At 45.3% G+C, this 23,229-nt stretch overlaps 1 protein-coding gene across 1 annotated transcript in view; it reads left to right on the top strand.

Annotated features, from left to right (window-relative positions):
* The window catches only part of BCAS1 (brain enriched myelin associated protein 1), a 34,400-nt gene extending 12,330 nt beyond the window's left edge, over positions 1 to 22,070 (top strand). Inside the window, exons 5-12 of the mRNA XM_077787068.1 lie at positions 706 to 858; positions 1,407 to 1,451; positions 4,091 to 4,234; positions 7,128 to 7,163; positions 8,370 to 8,570; positions 10,501 to 10,668; positions 17,207 to 17,455; positions 20,824 to 22,070. Coding sequence (XP_077643194.1) covers positions 706 to 858; positions 1,407 to 1,451; positions 4,091 to 4,234; positions 7,128 to 7,163; positions 8,370 to 8,570; positions 10,501 to 10,668; positions 17,207 to 17,455; positions 20,824 to 20,898 — 1,071 coding nt within the window. The 3' untranslated portion in view covers positions 20,899 to 22,070. The remainder of the gene's footprint in view (positions 1 to 705; positions 859 to 1,406; positions 1,452 to 4,090; positions 4,235 to 7,127; positions 7,164 to 8,369; positions 8,571 to 10,500; positions 10,669 to 17,206; positions 17,456 to 20,823) is intronic.
* Positions 22,071 to 23,229: the final 1,159 nt, after the last annotated feature.

Here is a 23,229-nt window from a genome sequence, read left to right as displayed (position 1 = left end):
CGACACTTTTGTTGAGCTTTCCTATACAGGCTCAAGGCAAAGGTGGCTAAAATGAAAGGTAAATTCAGTATGAGAGGTGCCAAACTCTGTAAAACTGGTTCAAGAAGTGAATTTTTAGAACCTAACCCTTCTCCAGGTGTCTAAACAGAAAACAAGTACCTTAATATTACCTACTTGTGAGCGTTTGATCACTGGAAATCCTTTTGGGGCTCTGGGAATTGTAATTCCATGAAGAGAAGAGGCAGCTCCATCTGGCTAAGGGGAATTACTTTGATTTGTTGCCTTTTTCCTTCTTTTAATGCGTGTCACATTTGTGTTTGGTAGATAAAAATGATTCCTGGCGTGGCAAAATAGAGAAGCAGAAGCCAACTTTGCATGGTGCCCTCAGACACGGAGCTGGCAGGGCCAAAATCTCAGCACTTGCTCCCATTTTTCACAAGTTCAGCCTTGAAAAGTGGAGGCTGGGGCTCGCTCTGGGCTTGTTGTGGCTGAGAACAACGTCCCCAAAAGCAGCAGCAGCGCTGAATGTCTGAGGAGAGAGGGGCAGGAGAGGGATAAATGCTGGATTGTTCTGCCCGTGGGCTGGCCAGGAATGGTTGGAATTGCTGTTGTGACTCCCAGCAAGTCACAAAAGCCACTTCTGCATTCCACTGGGAATCAGGCAAGCTGGCACCCAGCAAGCTGTGCCCCCTTTTTATTTTTTAGGAGCTAGATGAGTGCAGGCAAAAGGAGCTCGGGCAGGACTCTGCAGGTGACCAGAGCCCGGCTGCTGCAGCAGCTGGCAGGGCACAGGTGGAGCAGGGCAGTGCCCAGGCAGCTGCAGGACAGGGCTCAGTCATGAGCTTCCTCAGAACACTGGTGAGTTCTCCCTTTCCTTTCCTCCTCTTGGGGTTTCAGTCGCTTCCAAAAATCCCCCGTGGCATTGGGTAATTGGGATAAATCATGTAAAAATGGAGAAATAAATGTAAAATGTTCTCTGTCCTGGGAGGATGAGGAGGGGTGTGGGGGGAACAGTGGAATGATCAAGTGAGTGCCACCTGCTCTGCAAACTTCCACCTCAACACAGATACAGATAAAATACACATCTGTATCTACAGATACTTCTAAAGATACAGATCTTTAACTGCCTCAAAGACTTTCTGCTCGATATTCCTTTTGTACCACCTCTAAAAAATATTTTTTATTAGATGATTATAAGCTTGAACAGGAAATATTCCATCTAGGTCTTTTTCATCATAGCCATTACATTGTTCTCAAGGAATATTTGCGTTATTAATTTTCCCACTTGAGGGAAGCAATATTTGTATTTTCCCTTTGTGCAAATAAAACCTGCTGATTTCAAACTTATCTTTTCCATCCTTTGAAAGGCTGGGTTGAGTGACTGTTTCTTCTCAAATTCTTTTAAGGTCTCCTCAAGCAAAGCTGAAGCCAAAAGTGATTCTGAAGATAAGGTAGGCAATTCCTTTTTCACTGGTGGTTAGGTGTTTTTCACACAGGGATTTCCTCTTCATTTTGTCAGGTTTTTTTTCCCAACTGATGTCATCATTTGAAGTAATTTCAAATATTTTTTTCCCTGGATAAATTGAAAAGGAAAAGACTAAACAGTGCAATTCCTAATACTGCCTATTACAATCAAAATCTGTTGTGTTTTCTACATGCTTGGTGTTGATTGGTGACGCTTTCGGTTGTTTCTCTGACTTGTCCTTGATGTAAAATTGCAGTTGAGTCCACAAAAAAATTACGTTTGCTCGTAGAACAGTTTTCCTTGTGACTTGAAAAAAACTTTATTAAGAAACAAGGGAATAAAACCCTAAAAACTGAAGTGTTTTTCCCATGCAGATATTAGCCAAAATCACAACATTTTTGAGTTTTCTCCTATTTTTTCATTATTTTGTCCTATTCAGTGTTCAGTCTTTGCAGCAAGCTTGGTGAGTACATGGGGGATTTAACTCTGAATAACTCTAAAAATGATTCTCAATAATTCTGAATAACTCTGAAAATCATCAAATAGGGTGAAGCTTTTCCAAGCAATGCAGAAAATGCAGTTATTAACGTGCCTTGGCTCAGGGAGACTGGCAGCTCTTCCCAGAGGTGTTGAACAATCTGGTTTGGATGGAAACAACCCCATTTCCCTCCCTGACTCTGTCCCCTGCTCCTGTGCCAGGTGACTGCTGGTGCTGCTCTCATTTGGGCACGAATATTCTGGGTGGGTTTGGTTTGCTGGCACACCTGGCAGGGCAAACAAATCCAGGTGACTTGCAGGATGTGCAAACTCCTTACAGGAGATTAAGTGGGAGTTCTCTTTTACTGGGAATTCTTTTATCTGATATGGCATTTGTACTTTAATCAAGGGGAAATATGTCGAGGAGGGTAGTTTATCAGCTCCCACGTTGAAAAGCTGCAGATTTTTTGGCTGATAGAAAATAATGGGGTTGTTTTTTTGTCCCCAACAAACAACTGACGTGTATTAAAAGTAAAGCTTTGCTGAGTGAATTTTTTCCGAGTGCTGTGGGGCGGTTGGGTGCCTGCTGTGCCTTCACATCAGAGAATCATGGAATATCCTGGAGCTGGAAGGGTTCATCCAGCCCTGGCCCAGCACAGACCCCCAAGAATCCCACCCAGAGCGCTCCTGGAGCTCTGGAAGGTTTGGAGCAGGGAACGATCTCTGGGGAGCCTGGGCAGTGCCCAGCACCCTCTGGGGGGAAGAACCTTCTGTTTCTGCAGGGTCAGGCTCTTATCAGTGCTGGCTGCAGCCCTGATCAGCTGCTGGGCTGTGTGTGCTGCCAGCAGCCTGGCACCCCCTCCGTGGCATCCCTCTGCTGCCTGGTGCAGCTGAGCGAGAGCAGAGCTGGGCAGAGCTAAAAAATAAAGCAGGGATTTATTCAAAGGATCCACTCCATGGATCCACCGTGGGCAGCACCAGAGCCCAGCCAGGGCTGCACCCAAATGACCCAAAATGGTCCCAAAATGCACGAGCACTCCCGGGGCTCTCCCTGGGACCAGTTCTGCTCCATTGGCACCTTGGAGTTCATTGTCCCATTCCAGCTCCAGCCCATCAGTCCCACCCTGCTTGTTTTTCTCTCTCCAGCCCACGCTGTTTGTGCTGCTGGGCTGAGGTTTGGATCATTTGTCCTTGGTGCCCAGCTGGAGAAGCAATTGTTTTGTCTCTGCTATGTGCACAGAGCTCAGCATCCCTCATGTGAAGCCCAGACCCACACACTGAAGCAGCACAGAATGTGAAAAATATAAAGCCAAACCCTGAGGCATCACCTCAAGGGCCGTCCCTCGGTGGCTGTCCCTTCCTCTGTGCCCACCCCACTTCAGAGCCCAGCCACACCTGCTTGGGCAGCTCCTACAAACCAAGAGCTTGTTTGGACAAGATCTGCCCCAAATCACTGACCTGACCCTCTTGTGGCAGACCCTGAGCCGATCCTGGGTCACTCTGTGCTCAGGAGTTGTAGGAATTTTGCTGGAAAAAGGGTCAGTTTTGCTGTGAGAATTAATAAGGAATAATCCTTCATCCTCCTTCATGCCAGGTAATCAAAGGCATCTTCCTGCTTTAAGGCCTGAGACCTTGAACAATTAATTAATTAATTTCAAGGACATTAATGCAAGTTTGAAATATTTTAGGCAGTGTATGTCATGAATATTCACACTGCCCTTTTCCTAAATAATGCATTATATACAACATTTTAAAGTCCCTATTATGCTGCAATAAAAAGACTGACAGTTCCTCCAAAGATTTATATATTTCCCTGTTTTAAAATTATAAATCCTAAACTGCCTCTTCATGACTTGAAAAGGCAGATGTTTATGGGATTTAGGTTTCAGTTTAGAGGAGATTTTAAGGGAAAGTTGTGCTTTAATTTGGAATCACGTGGATTGCCTTGGCTTTTTTTTTATTTTGCTGCTCGTGTGAAAGAAACTCTGAGGAGAGCTGAGAAATCACTCAGGAAAAAAAACCACAATTTTTCCAGGGCTAAGAGGGAATATTTTCCTTTAATGCCACGCGTGTGAGCGATGGAATAATGTCTTTGATAAAGCAAATACCTGCAGCAAACACTCACCTGCACCTGCTGTTGTGCACAAGGGCTCCAGGGCGGAGAAGGGCCCTGGGGGACAGCCTGGCCCGAAGGCAGCCGCAGGATCCCCCTCCAAAGGAGCCAAGAAAAAGAAGGCAGAGAGCCCCAAAAAGCTGGGCCACAGCACCTTTAGCAAACTCTTTAGGCACAAGGTTGGTATGGAGCTCCAGGAGCAGCAGAACCCTGAGAAATCACAGCTGGCACAGAGAGAGAGTTCTTTCCCAGCATCTGGCCAGATGTGCAGAGCTCTGGAAGTCCTTGGGAGAGCATTTCTGGAGTTCTTGCCCAACATCTGGCCAGATGTGCAGAGCTCTGGAAGTCCCTGGGAGAGCATTTCTGTGCCAGGGGATGGGAACCATCCTGAGCTGCACCTTCCTCTCATTGGGCCCTCTGTGAGCTCGGGGTTCTGAAGCAATTCCTGGAACAATTCCTCTAACAATTCCTATAACAATTCCTATAAAAATTCCTCTAACAATTCCTCTAACAATTCCTGGAACAATTCCTGCCCGTTACTAACACGGACTAAACGCCCCCATACCACTAAAAACCAAAATCAGAGGTGCTGACAAACAATGAATTGTGCAGAGGTGAACAAAGCCTGAAACCACAGAGGTTTTGGAGCTCAGCCCGGCCACAGTTCAGGTTTTATGTCATTAATGTGCACCAGAACTTGGCTAAAATTGGCATTTTGGGACATCTGATACGGCACAGAGGAGGCTGGAACATGGAATTTCCTGCAGAAATAGGGATTTCTCCCTGCAACCAAGAACACTAATTTATTTTAGTCATGCTTTAGTTAGGAGTAGAAAAAAAATCTGGGTTTGATGGGTACTTTAAAGGGCTTAAAATTACAGTCAAGCAAATGGCTGTTTCAGAGGACATGAGCTTTTATATTAAAAACCAGAAATCAGCAACAACTTTGGGTCTCAAGCTCTGCATTTGGGGATTTCTGCACTCTCTGAAGTTTGTCACAGCAGAGAATTGCAGCTTTTTAGCCCAGAGAATGCAGAAGCAAAGACCCTTCCAGTGGGGGAGGAACATAATTAATATTTAATTCTCCTTCCAGACACCCACGTGGAATTTCTGGTGAGTAGGGGGCTTTATAATCATGGGCATAGGCCATCCTTTAATACATTTTAAAACCAAAAATGTTCTTTCCACTGTCTCATTTCTGAGAAAAAAAATGTCATGTGCATATTGCTGAAGGAATAATAATATTTCAAATGAGTTCAAGTGTGTAGTTCTTGCCTAAACTGTAAATTGGAGATGTCAGCTTCATTTCTTAATAAAATTAAAATATTATTTACTTGTTCATAATGAATTAAAGCTTCCTGGTAAAAAACAAACCTGGCTAGCATTTTTAAAGATTCTGTTCCAATAATTAATCTTGCAATAAATTGTACTGAATTCCCTGGAATATTTAATGGAAGTTTAAAGAGTTTTTTGTCTGGAATGACAGCACTTATCTTGAAGGAATGCAAGAGCAGAAATTTTTCACACCAGTAAAATCTTTCTTATAAAATATCACTTTTAAAATAGTTTTTTCTTGTTTCTATGTTTATTTTGACAATTTTCTTTCCACATCCAAAATACAGAAGCAGGAGCTGAGATATCATTTATGACCTATTAGGAATCGAGGAGAGGGATTAAAATGGTGCCAATAATTTGCTTGTAAGACTGATTAAAAGTGGGAATTCAACTCAGAGCAGGGATGTGACAGGCAGGCCCTGGAGTTACCACTTCTAGTAAGAAGAAAATTAAAATATAGTTTATATCTTTAAATTCTCTATGCTTTCTATGCTGTATGAATTGGATGAATAGATAACCAATTCCTTTATTTGAAATGATGATTTAAATAGATAAATTTTGTTTAAACACTTCACTGTCTTTTCTGACAGGGCTTTCTGTGAACGTCCAAAATAATCCAGCTTAGATTGGTTGTGGGTTAACGGCAAAATTGTTTTTCAGGCTCCTGTGTTACAAAATCCTAACTCTAAACTTGTGATGCTCTTCCCATCCATGCATATTTGCCCTTCATTCCATGCTAATTTTGCATATAACTGTGCTGATGGATAGAATTTTCCCTTGGAAGAGAAGGGTGAATCCCCCACTTGCAGCACTAACACTGAAGGCAGCTGTGGCATCCTCCCCCTTGTTCTCACCTCCTGTTCTGGATGTTGTTTGTCAAAGCTGACCCCCAAAAAAGAGTTCTTGGCTCCTGCAAAATATCTCACCTGCAAAATATCTCACCTGTTCTGTGGAGAACTTCCCAAAGTCTGCCCAGGCTGCTGGGGCCTGGCCCCGGGATGGGTTTTTGTGCAGCTCAGGTCATCCTTCAGTGTGAGCTCTGCTGGTGAGGGGTAAGAGATGCAGGTAACATCCCTGGCCAGGGAGGGATTTAACTCCTGGGTTTGTGTATTCTGCTGAAATCAGGAACGCCATCACTGAATGTTTGTACTAAAGGAAATCCCACCTCATGCCCAAAAATACTGGGCTGGGTGGGACCAACCTCCAGCACCTGCAGAGCTGCTCTTTGCAGAGCCAGGGCTGTTCCACCCCTGTGTTTCCAGGACTTCTTGTTGTTCCTTGGATCCCAGAAATCCAAGCCTCCTGCAGGAAGGTGATGGGAGCACGTCCCTGATGATGGTGTGGGATTCCCATGGAGAACACCCAGCTCTGTGTCTGTGAGCACTGGGAGCTGCAGACACAGAAAAATCTGGAATACCTTGAAATTCTCTGTCATGATTTACCTGAGCTGAATGGCAATATGGGAATACATATATAAATATACATCTTTTTAAAGAACAAGTTGAGAACTACAAGCACAGCGAGTGCAGCACCAGGCTGGTGCAGGCACAAGGATGGGACCTGGCATTCCCTCCAGATTCTTCCAGGGATCCAGTTTCCATGGCTGCAGGAGCCAGGACTTGCACCCACAATCACTAAAACTAAAATAATCGGTGACACAGACAATTGCTGGCCTGTGGAACTGCAGTGCTGCCGTTGCCTCAGACAGACTCATCTTTGTCTTTTGTTTCCCTTCAGGCTGAGAAAGAAACCCAGCAGACAGCCAACACCAAAGTGAGTAGGAGGGGTTGAATTATCTGTGCAACGCAGGAAAAGGGAAATTCTCGCTGGCATGTTCAGTCTTTAGGTGTTTTCGTTTCTTTATCTGTGTTCTGGGTTTGCTGTGTCTGCAGCAGGGGTGGAAGGGATGGATGGAAAGGCAGGGTGCTGTTATTATTGAACATGAAATGAGTACATAGAAGTTTGGTAAATTCAAAAGAGAAAAATACTCAGTTTTATTCAAAAATCTGGTATTTATAGAACTCCAAAAGTGACTGTGGACTGGAGAATGGAATTACCACCTCTCCAACCACACTGGTCTGAAGACCAATTAATAATTTCTCTCCACCCACAAAGAAATATGTAAAATATTCTATTTATATGTGAAATTGTGTGCTAACTCTGACTCTCAAATATGTAAACATTATCAGAAAACTAAAGAAGTTCTATGAGAATTTTAAAACTTTCAAAAGAACTATAAAAGAAAACACTTTTAAAAAGCAGGGTAACAGGGTGCAGCTGAGTGGGGAGAGGTGGTGCTCACCTCTGGGAGTCCAGGGCTTCCCTCTGGCTGCCCTGGGACCCTGGCAGGGGTCAGAACCCCCTGGACAGAGCCCCCAGAGACACTGGCTGTGATCTCTGGCCATGGAAAAGAGTTTTCAATCTTACAGGGTGAAATTACAATCTCTGAGTGTTTGATATAAGTAATAATTAAGTGTGGCACGGGTATAAAAGTCGAATTTTAGGATTCTAGATGAGGGGTCCAAAGGGGACAAGATGGAGGAAATTGGGTGTGCCTTGTCCTTTTTCTCCTTCTTCATGCCCTCCATGTCTCACTGTGGTGTTGGCATTTTTCTGTTGGTTCAGGCTGGGGACACACTGTCCAACGTAGGTGACAGATATTGGCACGTTCTTGTAAATGCAGCCCAGGGAGTTTCTGGTATTTAATGTTTGTCACATCCCACTGAGGGCAGAGCCCCACACGCTGCCCTGCAGGACAGAGCTGGGCAGGGCAGCAGAACATGTGAGAGATAAACAGAATAAACAACCTGGAAACCAGCACAGACCAATTATGGCTTCTGCTTTGGCAGGGGGCTGACAGACAGAGATTTTTACAATCTCAGAATCATCAATAGCTCAGATTCCAACTCTCACCTGCCCCAGGTGATGCTGAGCGTGCTGGATTTGCTCCCCACAATATCCATGTCCTTTCATTCCCAGGTTCCTGAGCAGCCTCCTGTGACCTGTGTGAAAGCAGACAGAAATGTCCCTCCCTCCCAAGAGCCGCCGGCCAAGCAGAACCCGAAAACTCCGGAGCCCGCGGCGCCTCCGCAGGGAGTGACCACGGAACCCCCCCGGGAGGCCACCAAGGACAAGGGCTCGGCCACTCCTCTGCCCCTGAGCAAGCTCTTCTGGAAAAAGGTACTGGAGCTGGCGGTGGGCAGCTGTTAAAAGTGAAAATCTGTCCAGCCAAATTAAAATGAAAAAATAAAATATTTATTTTGCAATCAAAATAAACATTCACTGCTGTTAGCTGATAATGCTGGGTTTGATTTCTCCTACATCACCCTCAGCTCTTTATATCAGGGAATAGAAAGTTTTTAGGGAATTCTCTACCACTCCAAGCAGATTTTGTTGCATCCAAAAATATTAAGGGCTGGTGAAAGCATTTACACAAATGCGCTGAGTTCAATAGCCTGGGAAATCTGAACTTTGTCAGATGAGCTCCTTTCTGCTTGGTTAGAACTTCTTAGGTCTGGGATCATGCTGAGACCAAATGTTTTTGCAGGAATTCCCTCCTGAAAACTGCAGTAGAAAACTGAATTTGGTCTTAAGAATTTACAAAAACCAGCCTCTGCCTGTTTGAGCATTGACTCCTTTACCTGTAAAAGGCTGATGTAGCTTTACTAAGTTTTCTTGGAAGAGAATAATATTTTATATTTCCTTACCCTGGTGACCCAGTCAGCTTGAAACTAAATAAAATGATCGGAGATGTACAAAAAAACAACAGGTAACAGGTTGGCCTCAAACTCAGCTTGGTTTGAGGACTCTGTGGGGTGTTCTGCAGTGAATTTCTCTTTTTCTGGCACATTTAATGCACTGTCCTTTTGCTAGGACAGAGAATCCAGGCTCAGATAGGTGGAGAATTCAAAGTCAAGAGTAGCTTTGCTTTTGAAGTCACAAACAGCAACCACAACACTCAATAGATGCAGGATTGAGCTCCAGCTTCTCTTTCCAGGCACTCTCTTAAATATCCATCTTCTGATGAGCTTTCACTTCAAAGTGCAGCTAATGAAGTGCCTGTCAACACGTGGCAGTTAATGCTGCTGCTCTGCCTGCAGATGAATAAATATGGAAAGGCAAAATGAAAAATTCCTTATTCAGCTTCTCAGCTGGGTGCCACTTTGTATTTGCCCCATTTCCTGATCAGTCTTCACCAGAATTTTCAGAACTGTTACTCAAATATTTGCTGTGCCAGCATTTTTCTTTTTTCTTTTCTTTTTTTTTTTTTTTTCCAGAAGGAATACTAATAGGGAATTACAGTGGGCAATTTCCAATATTTGTGTTGGAAAGCTGCTTTCAAGGCCTCACAGATATCTGATCAGGGCAGGGAAACATGATGCTTCACATTTATCTGATCAAAGCAGGCCAGGCCAGGGTGGAAGGTGATCAAGGCAGCATTATTTACACTGCTCTGGGATCTGCCTTTAAAAGCAGATGTGTTTGCTTAAAAAATTTGAATTTTAAGCAACTCTTGCCATGCAACTGCAGGAAAATCATGCTCTTTTACTGATGTGCAAACAGCAAAATGGTTAATTACTGGGTGAAGGAGAACATGGAATCCTAGAATGGTTTGGGTTGGAGGGACCTTAAAGTGGCCCATCCAGTGCCACCCTGCCATGGCAGGGATACCTTCCAATGCCCAACCTGTCCTGGGCACTGCCAGGGATCCAGGGCAGCCACAACAAATCTGGGAAACTGCGTCAGGGCCTCAGCACCCTCACAGGGAGGGATTTCCTCTGTATATCCAACCTGAATTTCCCTTCTTGCAGTGTGAAGCCATTCCCCCTTGTCCTGCAGAAGAATTTCCTGAAGAAACATGCAAAAAAATCCCAGATTTTTGAAACAATTCAATCCCTGAATAGCTGACTAAGCCTAATTTAACTGGGCAGTGTTTTTTGCAACTCTCTGCGCTTTTCAATTGGGATCAATCAAATTCCTAAAGCAACATGAAGAGAACAGTGAGACTGAGGATGTTTTTATGCCCCGTTTGATTGTAAAATTTTAAGAAATGACCCAGCTCCTCAGGGCTGGAGTCAGGAGGTTGCTGCCACTGTGTTTGGCCCCGCAGAACTGCTCGGAAGAAGCAGAGGCCGCGGGCAGGGAGAAGGCAGAGGCGGCTCCCGAGGCGGCGGCTCCGGCCCGGGACGAGAGCGAGAGCGCGGAGAGCGCCGGGGCCAAGCCGCGAGCGGCCGAGAGCAGAACGCCCAAGGCAAACCTCAGGAAGTTCTTCAAGCTGGTAAGAGCAGCTTTTCCCTTCGGGGCTCAGGGATCCGGGGAGAGGCTTGGGAAACACTTTGCCTCTGTCTGGGAGGGTGCAGGGGTGCTGAGGGATGAGAGATGCTCAGGAATGAGAGATGCTCAGGGATGAGAGATGCTCAGGGATGAGGGATGCTCAGGGATGAGGGATGCTCAGGGATGAGGGATGCTCAGGGATGAGGGATGCTGAGGGATGAGGGGTGTTGAGGGGTGCTGAGGGATGAGGGATGCTCAGGGATGGAAAATACTGAGGGATGAAGGATGCTCAGGGATGGACAGTGCTGAGGGATGAGGGGTGCTGAGGGATGTTCAGGGATGAGGGATGCTCAGGGATGGACAATGCTGAGGGATGAAGGGTGCTGAGGGATGAGGGATGCTCAGGGATGGACAATGCTGAGGGATGAGGGATGCTCAGGGATGGACAATGCTGAGGGATGAGGGGTGCTCAGGGATGAAGGATGCTCAGGGATGGACAGTGCTGAGGGATGAAGGGTGCTGAGGGACGAGGGATGCTCAGGAATGGGACAGTGCTGAGGGATGAAGGATGCTCAGGGATGGACAGTGCTGAGGGATGAAGGGTGCTGAGGGATGCTCAGGGATGAGGGATGCTCAGCGGTGGGCGGTGCTCAGGGATGCAAGGCTGGGACTTCTCCCCCGCATCCCCCCGCGCATTCCCCGTCCTGCATCTCCCTCTCGCGGCTCCTCCCGGAATGTCCCGAGGGCTCCGGTGGCCCTTTCCCCGCCGAGGTGGCCCAGGGAGCTCCAGGGGCCGCGACACCGAGGATGCTGCTCTTCACAAACCGCATCCCCCCGTGGGATGCTCCTGGAGGGACCCGTCTCCAACCCCAGCCCCAAACCCATCTCCCGCTGGCCACGGCACTGGCAGTCCTCCTGTGCTGTGTCCTGTCCTACACTGGCTTTGGGGAGTTGTACTTTTAGTGGCACGGCTTTTTTTTGGCAGTTTATGTAGATTAGGTAAATTAGCATGTGAAAGGAAAGGAGGCAGTCACTCCTGCAAAGTGGGAAAATCCATCAGGTGGGAAAGAGGAAAGGCAGAAAGCAGAATCTAATCCTGCTTCCCAGAGGAAAATTGTTCCCAAACCATCTGCACTCCCTGCGCTGCCCTGCTTCCCCACATAAGCAAATTTAGGCAATCAACAGCATTTAGAATTGAGAGTAACTCTTTTATGTTGTCACAGCTATAGATGAAAATGTAGCAGGGTATTGGCTGTCCCCACCCTCCTCCATTTAAAAGCATCCCACCCTGCTGGCTGCAGAAAACTCTGTGGGCAGCCTTGGCCAGCAGCAAGCCCAAGTGACCAGAGGCAAGGATAAGGGGTCAGCAGAGCTCTGGAGAGAAATCCTTGGGATTGTTTCATCCTCGTCTCATTGGCAGCAAGAGGGAGCTTTGTCTAGACCTCAAGGTCTTTACTCTGTTATTTTTTGTTAAAAATAATAATAACAATAAAAATACGAGGTGGGTTAGAGAGGTTGGCTAAAGCAGGGCTGTTTTTATCTGGGTTTGGGGTGTTTATAGGGGAAAAGGTAACGCTGATTGCTGTTAGAGCAGGTTTGGTTTTTTTCTTAAGGAATTTGAGGACTTGGTAAAACAGAAATGCAGAGTAGATCTTGTCCCAGCCCATCTTGATGCACTCTGGAGCGGGTTTGTCCCCAGCACAGACCACACTGTGCTTCCTCCCCTGCACAGATAAAGCTCCCTGAGCACAAACCCGTGCCAGGCTCAGCACTGGCACCTTCCAGGCACAGGCATTTCCCCACAAAAGCCATGAATTGTCATGGAGTGGTTGAATCTTCTCTCCTGCTGCTGCCATGCATTGATTTCCGTGGTTTTGTAGGAAAATCAGGGTTGCAGTAACCCCATCTGTGGCATTGGTGCTGTTGTGCTTCACGTTACAAACGTAGAGCTGCAGCAAACCACAGCTCCGCCTGAGATAAATTTAGAACAAAAGTCACATCCTTTCATTGTTTTCATTGAACTTCTGCAATGAAAAATGACATTTAAATTTGGGTGCCCTGAAATCCTGCAGTTTATTTTATGCTTTGCTGCTGATCTCTCTGGATTCTGTGGCACCCAGGAGAACACACTGAACTCTCCAACATGTTTTTAAACACAAATGTTCATTCCTGTCGTCCCTTTTGTAGTACTAATTGTAACTTAAGCCTAACCTAATTCTCACTGTATTATTTACTCAGTTTGGTCAAACATAGGTTTCTCACTTTTAAATCTAGGTGGAAATGGGTTTTTTACCTTTAAAAGATATTTCAGAGCCAAGGTTCGCTCTGAGTGACCTTCCAGTGCTGCAGCCTCAGGCTCTGCTTGGATTGTCCTGGCTGGGAGGTATGGGAATCAAGGAGGATTATTATTTAGAGATTTAAGGACTGCATGAATCAACTGGAAAGCAAAAATCAGGATTAAATGGATGCTGATGACAAAATATGGAAACATCCCTCTGAAGCTGATGGGCTTTAATTATTCACTACACATGCACTTAGTGGGGTGGATAAATAGAGAACAAGTCCCACTAGGTCTTGTAGGACAGATTTGGCTCTGGAAAGCAAAGAAAAGCTCTTTCCTAGAAAACTCTGGCAGCAGGTTCTTGTTTAGTGGCTGAAATGATCCCTGCTCAGGCTTTGATGGGAAACCTGACTGGCAAGAGACAATCCCAGAGAACAGAACCTGCAAAACCCACCCTGGACATTGGGTATTTCCAGAGTGCTTTCCAGCCTTGATTCCTGGGAGTTTTCATCCCAAATGCAGCTCTCAAACAGGACCCTTTGTTGTTTTAGCCAGCCAAGGGGGATGCAGGGACCCCCCGTTCAGGAGAGGGAGATGGTCCCAGCCCCAGACACCACGTAAGTGGACTTTGTGTTTTTGGCCTGGACTTCTTCATCCTCTGGTGATGGGTTCTTGTCACCTCCTTCCACACAGCTCTGCCTCTTGAAATGTAAAATCACTGAAAGTGCTGCACTCCCTGAGCTTCGTGTATTTACTCATAACTTTTCTGTTTCTTTGATCTATCCATAATATTAAACAAGATTTTAAAGAGTCATCTTTTTTTTTTTTTTTTTTTTTAAATAAGCTTTTTTCCGGGTGTGTTCCTTTTGTTAAAATAATCAGTGATCAGTGTGTCTGTGTTCAGTCTTCTTCCTCTCTCTTGCTGCTTTTTGACTTTCTGCAAGAACCTTGGCTCAGGCAGTGGAACTAAAAACACACAGAATTATTTTTACTTTGTTGATTTACTTGTCTTCTGAGGAAAGGATCATTTAGGTGGAAACTCTACAAAAGAGAACCGAAAATGAGAATGAAAACTGTGCACTGCAATGTAACAAAAGCCATGAAAATATTTGTTTCTTGTTCTGTTTTTGTTTCTTTCATTCTGTGTTTATAAAATCTAAACCCAACCTTTGGGTGTGGTATTTGCATTCTATTCTTCATGGCTTTCAAAATGCTTCAGAAAAATCATATTTTCATTAGAAATACAAATTCTATTAATTTGAGAGAAACCCTCACTTGCAAGTAAAGATATCCAGAAGAATTCACCCCTCAGTAATGAGAACTAAAACAAGGTTTTGTCTATTGAGAGTTTCCTTTAAGAGGAAAACTGAAGTTGCATTCACAGCTGACATTTCAGAATTTCCTTTTATAAATAGCTGTAAAATTATATCTCTCTTTTCCTATTTTCACAATGTCTGATGACACCAAGGTTAATTTTTATGAATTATGTCTCTAAAAGCATCCTAAATATAGAAGGGCCTTGTCTTGTGACACTTAATCCTTATTTCATGGAAGAGCTTTGTGAAGTGATCTGAGTAAGACACCAAAAGTTTCAGCTTGCATCTATTTTATTATTTTAATGGGCAGCCAGCTTCCTTCCATTTTTGTAAATCAGTTTATTGTTCTTCCTCTTTCTCTTCCTTGCCCTGGTGTAAAGCAGAACAATTTTATTCCTCAGAGGAGCCCAAGGAAAAATGGATCTGCTGTTGACTTTTTCCTTTTTTGGGGATTTCTTTGAAAGGATTTCCTTAAATTATGCCATAGTGCCTCTGGAATGCTGTGATTTTTCTCCTCATCCCTGCCACTCTTCACCCTCCAGAAATTGCTCCAAAACCACAGAAATCCTGGGTATAAAAATCAGCTTTGGCCCAAGGTCTCCTGTAAGATAACGGGGAAAATGCTGTGCATTTTTCTTCTTTTAGTTCAGTGGCACTGCTAATGTTGAGGGAGGCAAAGCAAACTGCCAGGAGCAGCTCCTCTTTGGAATAAGGAACATCCAAATCTTTCATTATTCATTGGCCTCACTCCGCATTTCCTGAGCTGCTTCCATCAATATCAAATCTGCCCATTTCCTGCCTTTCAAGGTTAATATGAAACACCTCAAAGAGATTATCTGATAGGGTTCGACTTGGGTATTTTTTGCCTGGAAAAATGTATTATGAATATTTTTTTTAAAGTGTTTTGTCTGCCTGACATCAAAGGCCCCACCTGCTCTCAGCCATGGGGACGGTTCTGCTTTGGCTGCAGCGTCTCGGGCACGTGTGGGGAGGAAAAACTCTAATTTTACACCCACAGAGCAAAGCCACAGATTTCACCGAGTGTTTCTGAGGGTTCCAGGCTCCTCTGGCCCCTCTGAACTCAGAGTCTGGGCTCAGCCCCAGAGCTGTGCTTGTCGCTGCAGCAAAGGTGAACATTTAAAATTTCGCCAGGGAATCATTCCGAAGGTAAGCTGAGTCCATTTCCAGTGAGAAAGGTTTTGGGAAGAGCTCCCAGATTTAACCGAGCCATTCCAGAGGTGAGCTGGGACCAATTCCAGTGAGAAGGGACTTGGGAAGAGCTCCCAGAATTAACTGAGCCATTCCAGAGGTGAGCTGGGGCCAATTCCAGTGAGAAGGGACTTGGGAAGAGCTGCTGGGGCAGCAGCTCAGAGCTCCCAGAGTTAAGTGAGCCTGAAATGTTCTTGGTGTCCATCCTCCTGCATCCCCTGGGCACTGCAAAGTGTCACTTCCCAGGTGAGATGACCCAGCCCAGACCACAGCTCTGCTCCCCCCTGACCCCACTGAACCTGCTTGAAAAATTTATAAATCCCCTCCTTCACCTTGTCCTGCACAAAGACAAGCTGCTGGAACTTTCAGGACAAGACTGGATTTTTTAAGTGTAAGAGCAGAGCAATCCAGGTGTGAGGAAATATTTGCCCACATATATCAATCCCTGGAAAAATAAATCACTCCAAAACCTCATATTTAGTGAAGGAGTTGAGTCCCCTGGTCAAGTTTGATTGTATTAAATAGTTTCTGTGATTTAAACATGGAACTTTTCAAAGATATGGTAGCAAGGAGCTGAATTGAGTGAAAAAGGCAAGCAGCAGGATTGTTGTCCCCTCTCCTTCTTGTTTCCCCAAAATTAGACAGGCTTGAACATTTTGTATTTTTAAATACAAGAGGTGTATTGCATTCTGTTTCTCTAGAGTTTCTGCTTTCAGGGTTTTCTCTGAAATTATGATATCTAAAAATGTTTTTGTTTTGAATGTAAGCTAAGCCTGGCGTGTGAGCACACAACCCCAGGCCTTCAGAAAAACACCAAATATTTCAAAACTAATGGTAAAATTCCCAATGCTGGAATAATACACAGCCTTAAGCTTGAGCCATGGTCTGAGAGCAGATGTGAGATTTCCAGCTTTTCAACATGGCAAATTTGTGCTCTTTTACTGATGGCAATAAATAAAGCCATATGGGTTTGGGTTTTGTTGTTTTGGTTTTTTTTCATAAGAAAAAGGAAAATCCAATTTACAGACAGATTTCCTGGCAAAAACACCCTCATTTACTACTTTCCAAACAGTGACAATTTCATTGTCTGATCCTTTGCTTGCCAGGTATGATTTTTCTTGTGTGAAATTCAAATATATCCTGAATTTCTCTGAGTTCCAGAATCTTCCCCTTTACTCTAGACAGGTGCTTTGTGATTGTGGTTTTTTGGAAGATTTCCTGTCTGTTCTTTTGCCCTTGTACATGAAATTTTCTATCATATTCTGGCTTTCCACAGGCAAACCCTGTGTTGTTAGTTTTTGGCTGGAGTGTTGCTCATTCACAGGGAATTTGTTTTCATCCTTTGCTTTATGGGGTGTTTTGATCTTTGTCCTCTCTCGGATCTTTTCCTCGCACTTTTTGGGTGCTTTCCGAGCTCGGGGTGCAGACTCTGGGGGTGCTGCAGTGGGCAGTGACTCTGTGCCCACTCCAGCAGTCCCACCAGTGCAGCTGCCCCAGGCAGGGATGCTCTGATCCTGCAGCCTTTGCTCATGGAATTCCATCAGCTCCCTGAGCCAACACTGCAGGACTTCACCCCAACCTGGGGAAATGCAAACCCGCTGGGGCAGCAGGATTCCTCCTGCCAGGTGCCCGTTCATTTTTCCAATTATGATTTTTTTTCCCCTAACATTTTTATGGATCTCCTTCTGCACTCTTTCCATTCCCCACTAAAAACACCCTGTCTGAAACCGCTGCAGACTCTGAACGCCACGGAGAAGCCTCTTGCCCCACCCGAGAGCGACCCTGGGGGCCCAAGGAGCAAAGAGGGCTCCAAAGACAAGAAATCCACGCTGGAGCTGGGCAAGCAGAAGGGCAAGGAGCAGCCAGAGCCCCGGGAGCAGCCAGCACCTGAGCCCGACTCCATCCACAACGGCGGCGACAGCAAGGAGCCCTCCTACAAGAAGACAGAGAAGAGGCAGTCCCTGGGAGGGTTTTTTAAAGGCCTTGTACGTTCATTTTTCTTCCTTTTTTTTATTATTTTTTTTGCTGTTTTCCAGCTGGTTTAGGCACGCAGGTTCTGCTCCATGTGGGGTTTGTGCTTCAGCTTCAACTCGGGCCAAGGAGCAGCAAGGTTTTGGGAAAGGAAGGAAAATTCAGGCCTGGGTGCTGACCCAGGAATTGTTGGCACAGCGCTGGGTTTGGGGTTCGTGCCTCAATGGCTCGATGTTCCTACAAATTACAGGGAATTAAAATAAAAAGAAAAAAATTAAGGGAAAGTGGAGGTGGGGCTGGTTTACCAAGGGAACCTGCCTGCCCCCGTGAGAGTGCAGCTGGGATATCCCTGCCAAAGCAAATCCCTGCAAGACAAAATCCCTGCAAGTTCCAAATCAAGGGAGGGGATCAAAATCAAAACTCCTTCGTGGAGTTTAACAAGAGACACACATTTAGAATTCTTCCAGGAAGGGAGATCTGAAGGAGTGCAGAAACACCTTCAAAATTCATGAAAGAAGAGACGCAGGAAAGGTGGCTCAGATTGAAAAGGCAAGAAAAGCTTTTAGATCAGGAGGAGATTGTGAGAGGGAAAAAGACCGTTTGAGGAATAAAACAGAATCAGTGTAGAGGAAGCGGAGAAGTTCTGTAGGATTTATTTTTTCACTCTGCCTCAGTTTGGCTGTGCAGTGCCTTATCTTCTGCTGCAATTACAGAGAGTGCTCCTGCAGCTTCCCTTTCCTGTTAACTCTAAAAAAAGAGACATTTTTGACAACAGTGAAGTTGGTTTGGTCATTTTATTGTGCTTCAACGTGGCAGCAAACCACATAACAATGAAGTCCGTATATGGGAAAAATTCTCATTAAATAGAATTATGGATTATTATTATTATTATTATTACCTCTCTTAGAATATCCTCAAGGTTACCAGGAACTAAGAAACTCATTCTTCAATCTAAAAAAATAATCTCCTCATCTCCTAGGTGATCAGAAGTTGCAATCATTGATCTAAAATAATTAGATCACAGACACCAACCAGTGCCAGCGTTGCCATCCCAAGGTAACAGCTCGATTGTCTGCGAGCAACTCCGCAGAGAAATTCAGCTTTTAGTTGATAAAATGGGAGCAGGAGATGTTGGAGAGGGGATCAGCAGCTCAGCCAGCTTGTGCCCACCCAACAACTCCTGTTCTGGATTTTAACACCACCCTCTCCTGGATCCTGAGTCCCCTGGGAATGGCACAGAGCAGGAGGATGCCACAGGGCAGGAGTGCAGATTAAACACTGCAGCTCCAGCCTCTGCTCCCAGCTGCTGGGTTACAAATGCCAAAATTTGGGCTACAAATGCTGAAATTTTGGCTACAGCTGGAGCCATTCTCGCAAGCAAACAGCATCAGTGCCCAGCTGCGGGGTTTGAGCACAGATAAGGTTGTTCCTATGGTAAAAGAGATTAATTTATAAACTGTAGCAAGTGTATTAAGGGAGTCTTTGAAAGATTAGATTAGAAAGAAAAAGGGGGGAAAAAAGATTAATAACATTGTTTCCTGAGCTGGAATAACTCATAGTGCAGTTGTCAGGAGCTGGGAGTGCTCAGCACGTGGAAAGTATTTGGGTTTTTTCTGATCAGAGGATGTGCTGCACTGAGCCAGGCTTTTCCTGAGCAAAATCTGGTGGAAAAAGTACTCCAGCACCACTATTTTGCTATGTGTGCACTTTAAAATGCTCTGCCCAAATGTTCCAACCTCGCTGCCACAAAGCCATGAGCTGGTGGTACCTGAGCTCCTGAATCCCAGGGCAGAGCTGGAATTTGTCCATTAAAAAAGGCAGAACAAAGTTCTTTCTTTCAGGAGAAAGAAGGGCTTGGAAATTCCAGTTCAACAGGAATCATCAGCCAGGCTGATCTTCCTGCTTTAATCAGCAAGCACCTTGAAAATGGGTGCAGCAGGAGACTGCAGCAAAGCGAGTGCTAAATGAGGCAAAAATGGGAATTATCTCCCAGGAGCCTCCTCTCCTGTCTCCTCCCTCCACCCTTTTATAGGAAGAAAGGCAAATTTTATCATCTTATTCCCTAATCAGTTTAGAAGTCGCTTCATCATGTTCAGACAGGAGCTGGAGCTGGCAGACCCCATTACTCCTGTGATATGGAAAATCCTTACCTGATGTGGAGGTTTTTTAGGGTTTCTGGGTAAATTTGGAACGAAGAGCTCACTTAGTATTGGCTGATGGATAAATGATGGATTCGCTGCTACCTGTAAGTGGCCAAACCCATTTATTCTGCTCTAGAGCTTCCTCCAAACTCAACATCAGGGGAAGCAGAAGCAAAGCCACTGCAGGCAGCTGAGCTGCACAAGGTTACCATCAGTTTTAGATGGGATTTTTCAGTCCATTGTTGTTTTTGGCTGCTCATTTTCATACTTAGATCCTCCAAGGTGAAAAATTAAAGAAAGATCAGTGAGGTGGAGTCTTATCAGTGCAAAAACCTTGCTGGTTTTACTTCCCTGAAGGGGATGAATAAGTCGAGACCTTTCACTCTCCCTGTGTAACACAGAAGCCTCAGGGAAGGACAATTCACACATTGTTCTGCCTGGTTCCTATCCTAGGGAAAGCACAGAGTCACCTTTAGCTTTGTCCTGCTGGATTTTCTGCTTAGCAAGGCATGATTTGGGTTACAAACAGCACTGACACCCCGCAGTGCTAACAGTGACCTCAAACACTGCTTGTGGGTCCGTTTTGCTGAAGTTTTGGCAGCTTCAAGGCCAGCAAAATTAGGTCAAGCACGTTAAACCAGAGCCAAGTTTTTATCAGTTAGTGAAAAATGTAGTTGGTATAGTTAGAGCTATACATTTCCTTCATCTAAGCTGGATTAGTGTCTTGGAGTGGTTCCAAACCTAGAATTATGTTTGCAGTGTAAAAAAAACCTTTATCACTCGAACATTGTCGAATACCTGTCATGCATAAAAGTATTTAATGTTCCTTTAACCTAGAGCAGGGCTGGCTAGAATACACCATTCATCATGCTTGAAGGACTCTTAGAAGGGCTGCAGTGAAGCATTTAGGGCAGGGAAATGTTAGGGAAAGTTATGCCAAAACTCCAGTACTACAGACACACAGCAGCCTGGCTCTGCTGTGTGAGCCCAGCTCCTGAAAACAATTGTTTCCATGCCAATTGAGACAATTATATTGAGATAACCCCCACATTTAGGCAGCAACTTCGTGTGGTTCTCATGATGCAGATGGTGCTCATATATTTGTGCATATTAAATGAAGAGAAGCAGGGAGATTAAATCAGTGAGAAATACCTGGCAGCAAAAGTCTAGGACACAATTCCAGACTTGACCACTCCGAAAGAGTTGGAAATGTTCCTAAAGGTGTCTCTCTCGTCCCACAGGGCTCCAAAAGGATGTCGGATGCTGAAGTGCAGACAGATCCCGTGTCCATCCTCCCTGCTGGGAAATCCAAGTAGTGCCCAGCCGTGGCTGCTGAAGGGAGGCTCAGCAGCTCTCGGGGAGCTCCTGGCAGCAGAAATTACTCCTTCCTGGCAGCAGGAATGACTCCCTTCTGGCAGCAGGAATGACTCCCTTCTGGAAGCAGAAATGACTCCTTTCTGGCAGCAGGAATAACTCCTTTTCCTCCCCACGCTGCCACAAACCCCCGAGGCTGAAGCAAACCCCGGGGTATCACTGCAGGTAGTCACTGGCAGGGTTTGTTGCTCACCTGTAGAAAGCAGCTCTAAAGATCCCCATGAAATGTGTTAAAGGTAAGGTGCTGTGGATGAAGTGAGTTAAGTGGAGGGTAAGTTAGGTATGAGGGTGGCAGAGAATTCAATAAATGGCAGGAAAAGCAGAGAATCTGCCAGAGCTGCACAAGGTTACCACCGGTTTCATATAGGATTTTTCAGCCCATTGTGATTTACAGAATTCAATGAATGGCACAGAAAAGCAAAGCACGTGGCAGAGGATGGCAGCGAGGCCCGGGCAGAGGATCCTTCACTTGAGAGAGCTCGAGGGCAGCCAGGAAAGCACAAATCCCCTGCGAAATGTTCTGCTGCAGCCGAACAGCAGCTCAGTGGCTTTGCTGGGGTTCCCGCAGAGCTGAAGTGCAGCGGAGCCTTCAGCCCGACCCAGCCCCTGGTGACCCAGCCCTGCTCCCCCGGCTCATCAATGGAAATTAAAGCGCTAAAATGCAAAGGCTTGACGCCATTGAGGCGGCTCCTCTCCTGGCCGGGCGGGTGGGATAACTAATTAAAAGCTATTTAAGGTTCTAATAGGACGCAAGAGGGCAGCCACATCCCCTAACGCCGGGCTGTGCCTGCCAGCCCGCAATTAATGTTCCTTAGGTCGTAGGAAACTTTAGTTGTTCATCCCGATGTTTGTTTATATCCATACTTGTAATTAATCCTAATAAAAGCCAAAATCAAAGCTGCCCAGGCAGCTCTCTGCTTCACAAGACTCCTGTAATAACTGTAGTTAATAAATTTTACAGAAAATTAAGATTTCTGCTCGTTCCATCCTAGCCTGTATAGGGAGCCAGGGACCTGACGTTTTAATCCACACTGATCTTAATGATGCAATACTGTATATTTTGACATCCTTATCTTTAAATAAACTAATACTTATCCTTTGAAACAAAAAATCAGTTGCTGCTTCAGTGCTCAAACCAAGTTTGTTATTTCCATCCCCCGTGGTCTGATGATTGATGTCACATTAAGTTATAAATCAGCACAGACAAACCTTGCCTGTGAGGGAATAGTTATCCTCTCTTTATCTGAGTGAAGATTACACCTGGAAAGCAAGGGAGAATTCTGTAAATTCTGCAGAACTGTGTTTCTAGTAAGCAGAGAGGACAGAGGTGAAAAGCCCCTGCAGTTCTGTGGGGTTTTGGCTGCAGCTTTGGGGTGCCCAGCCAAAACTTGCAGCTGGTTCTGTGCAGAGAGCACAGACCAGAGGTTCTTTAATTACAAAGGCTCTTTCTGCTCCCCCCACTGGCACTTTGATGCCACACAAAGGGATTTCTCCATCCCTGGGGACTGCTCCCAGGTTTCCAGCCTGACCCACAGCCCCTCCTTGTCCTTCTGGGCAGGACCAGTGACTCCTGTGCAGCCCCAGCATGAAAGAATTGGGGTTGTCCTACCCAGTTTTGCTCCACAGAAAGAAAGAAATAAAATTAAGCTTTAATAAATAAAATTAATAACAAAATTTAATATTTTAATTAATAATAAAATTTAACAATAAAATAAAATCTACATGACACGAGACTGAATTGAATAAAGCACAGGCAGGGAGACAACCCCCGTGGTCACACAGGGCTGTGGGAGTGCCAGGTGTGAGACAGGAGCTCTTATCAAAGCATGGGGAATAAATGATGTGATCACACTGCTGTGATTACCTCAGTAAGAGTATTTCAGTAATTTTCAAATAAAAATTATGATTGTGACCAGTTATATTAGCACAGAATCACAGAGGGGTTTGGGTGGGAAGGGGCATTAAAGCCCACCCAGTGCCAAGGCAGGGACACCTCCCACTGTCCCAGGGGCTCCAGCCCCAGTGTCCAGCCTGGCCTGGGGCACTGCCAGGGATCCAGGGCAGCCCCAGCTGCTCCGGGAATTCCATCCCAGCCCCTCCCCACCCTCACAACCAGGAATTCCTCCCCTGTATCCCACCCAAACCTCCATCCCCTGTTTCCAGCCTCTCCATCCCTTGGAAATCCTTTTTCTCCATTTTTCCTGCAGCTCCTTCAGGCAGTGGAAGAGAAAAAAAGTTTCTCTTTTCCAGGCTGAAAATACAGAATATATATA

Source organism: Lonchura striata, chromosome 17 (assembly GCF_046129695.1).
Source record: "Lonchura striata isolate bLonStr1 chromosome 17, bLonStr1.mat, whole genome shotgun sequence".
Lineage (NCBI taxonomy): Eukaryota > Metazoa > Chordata > Aves > Passeriformes > Estrildidae > Lonchura > Lonchura striata.
This window is presented reverse-complemented; position numbering and strand designations above follow the sequence as displayed.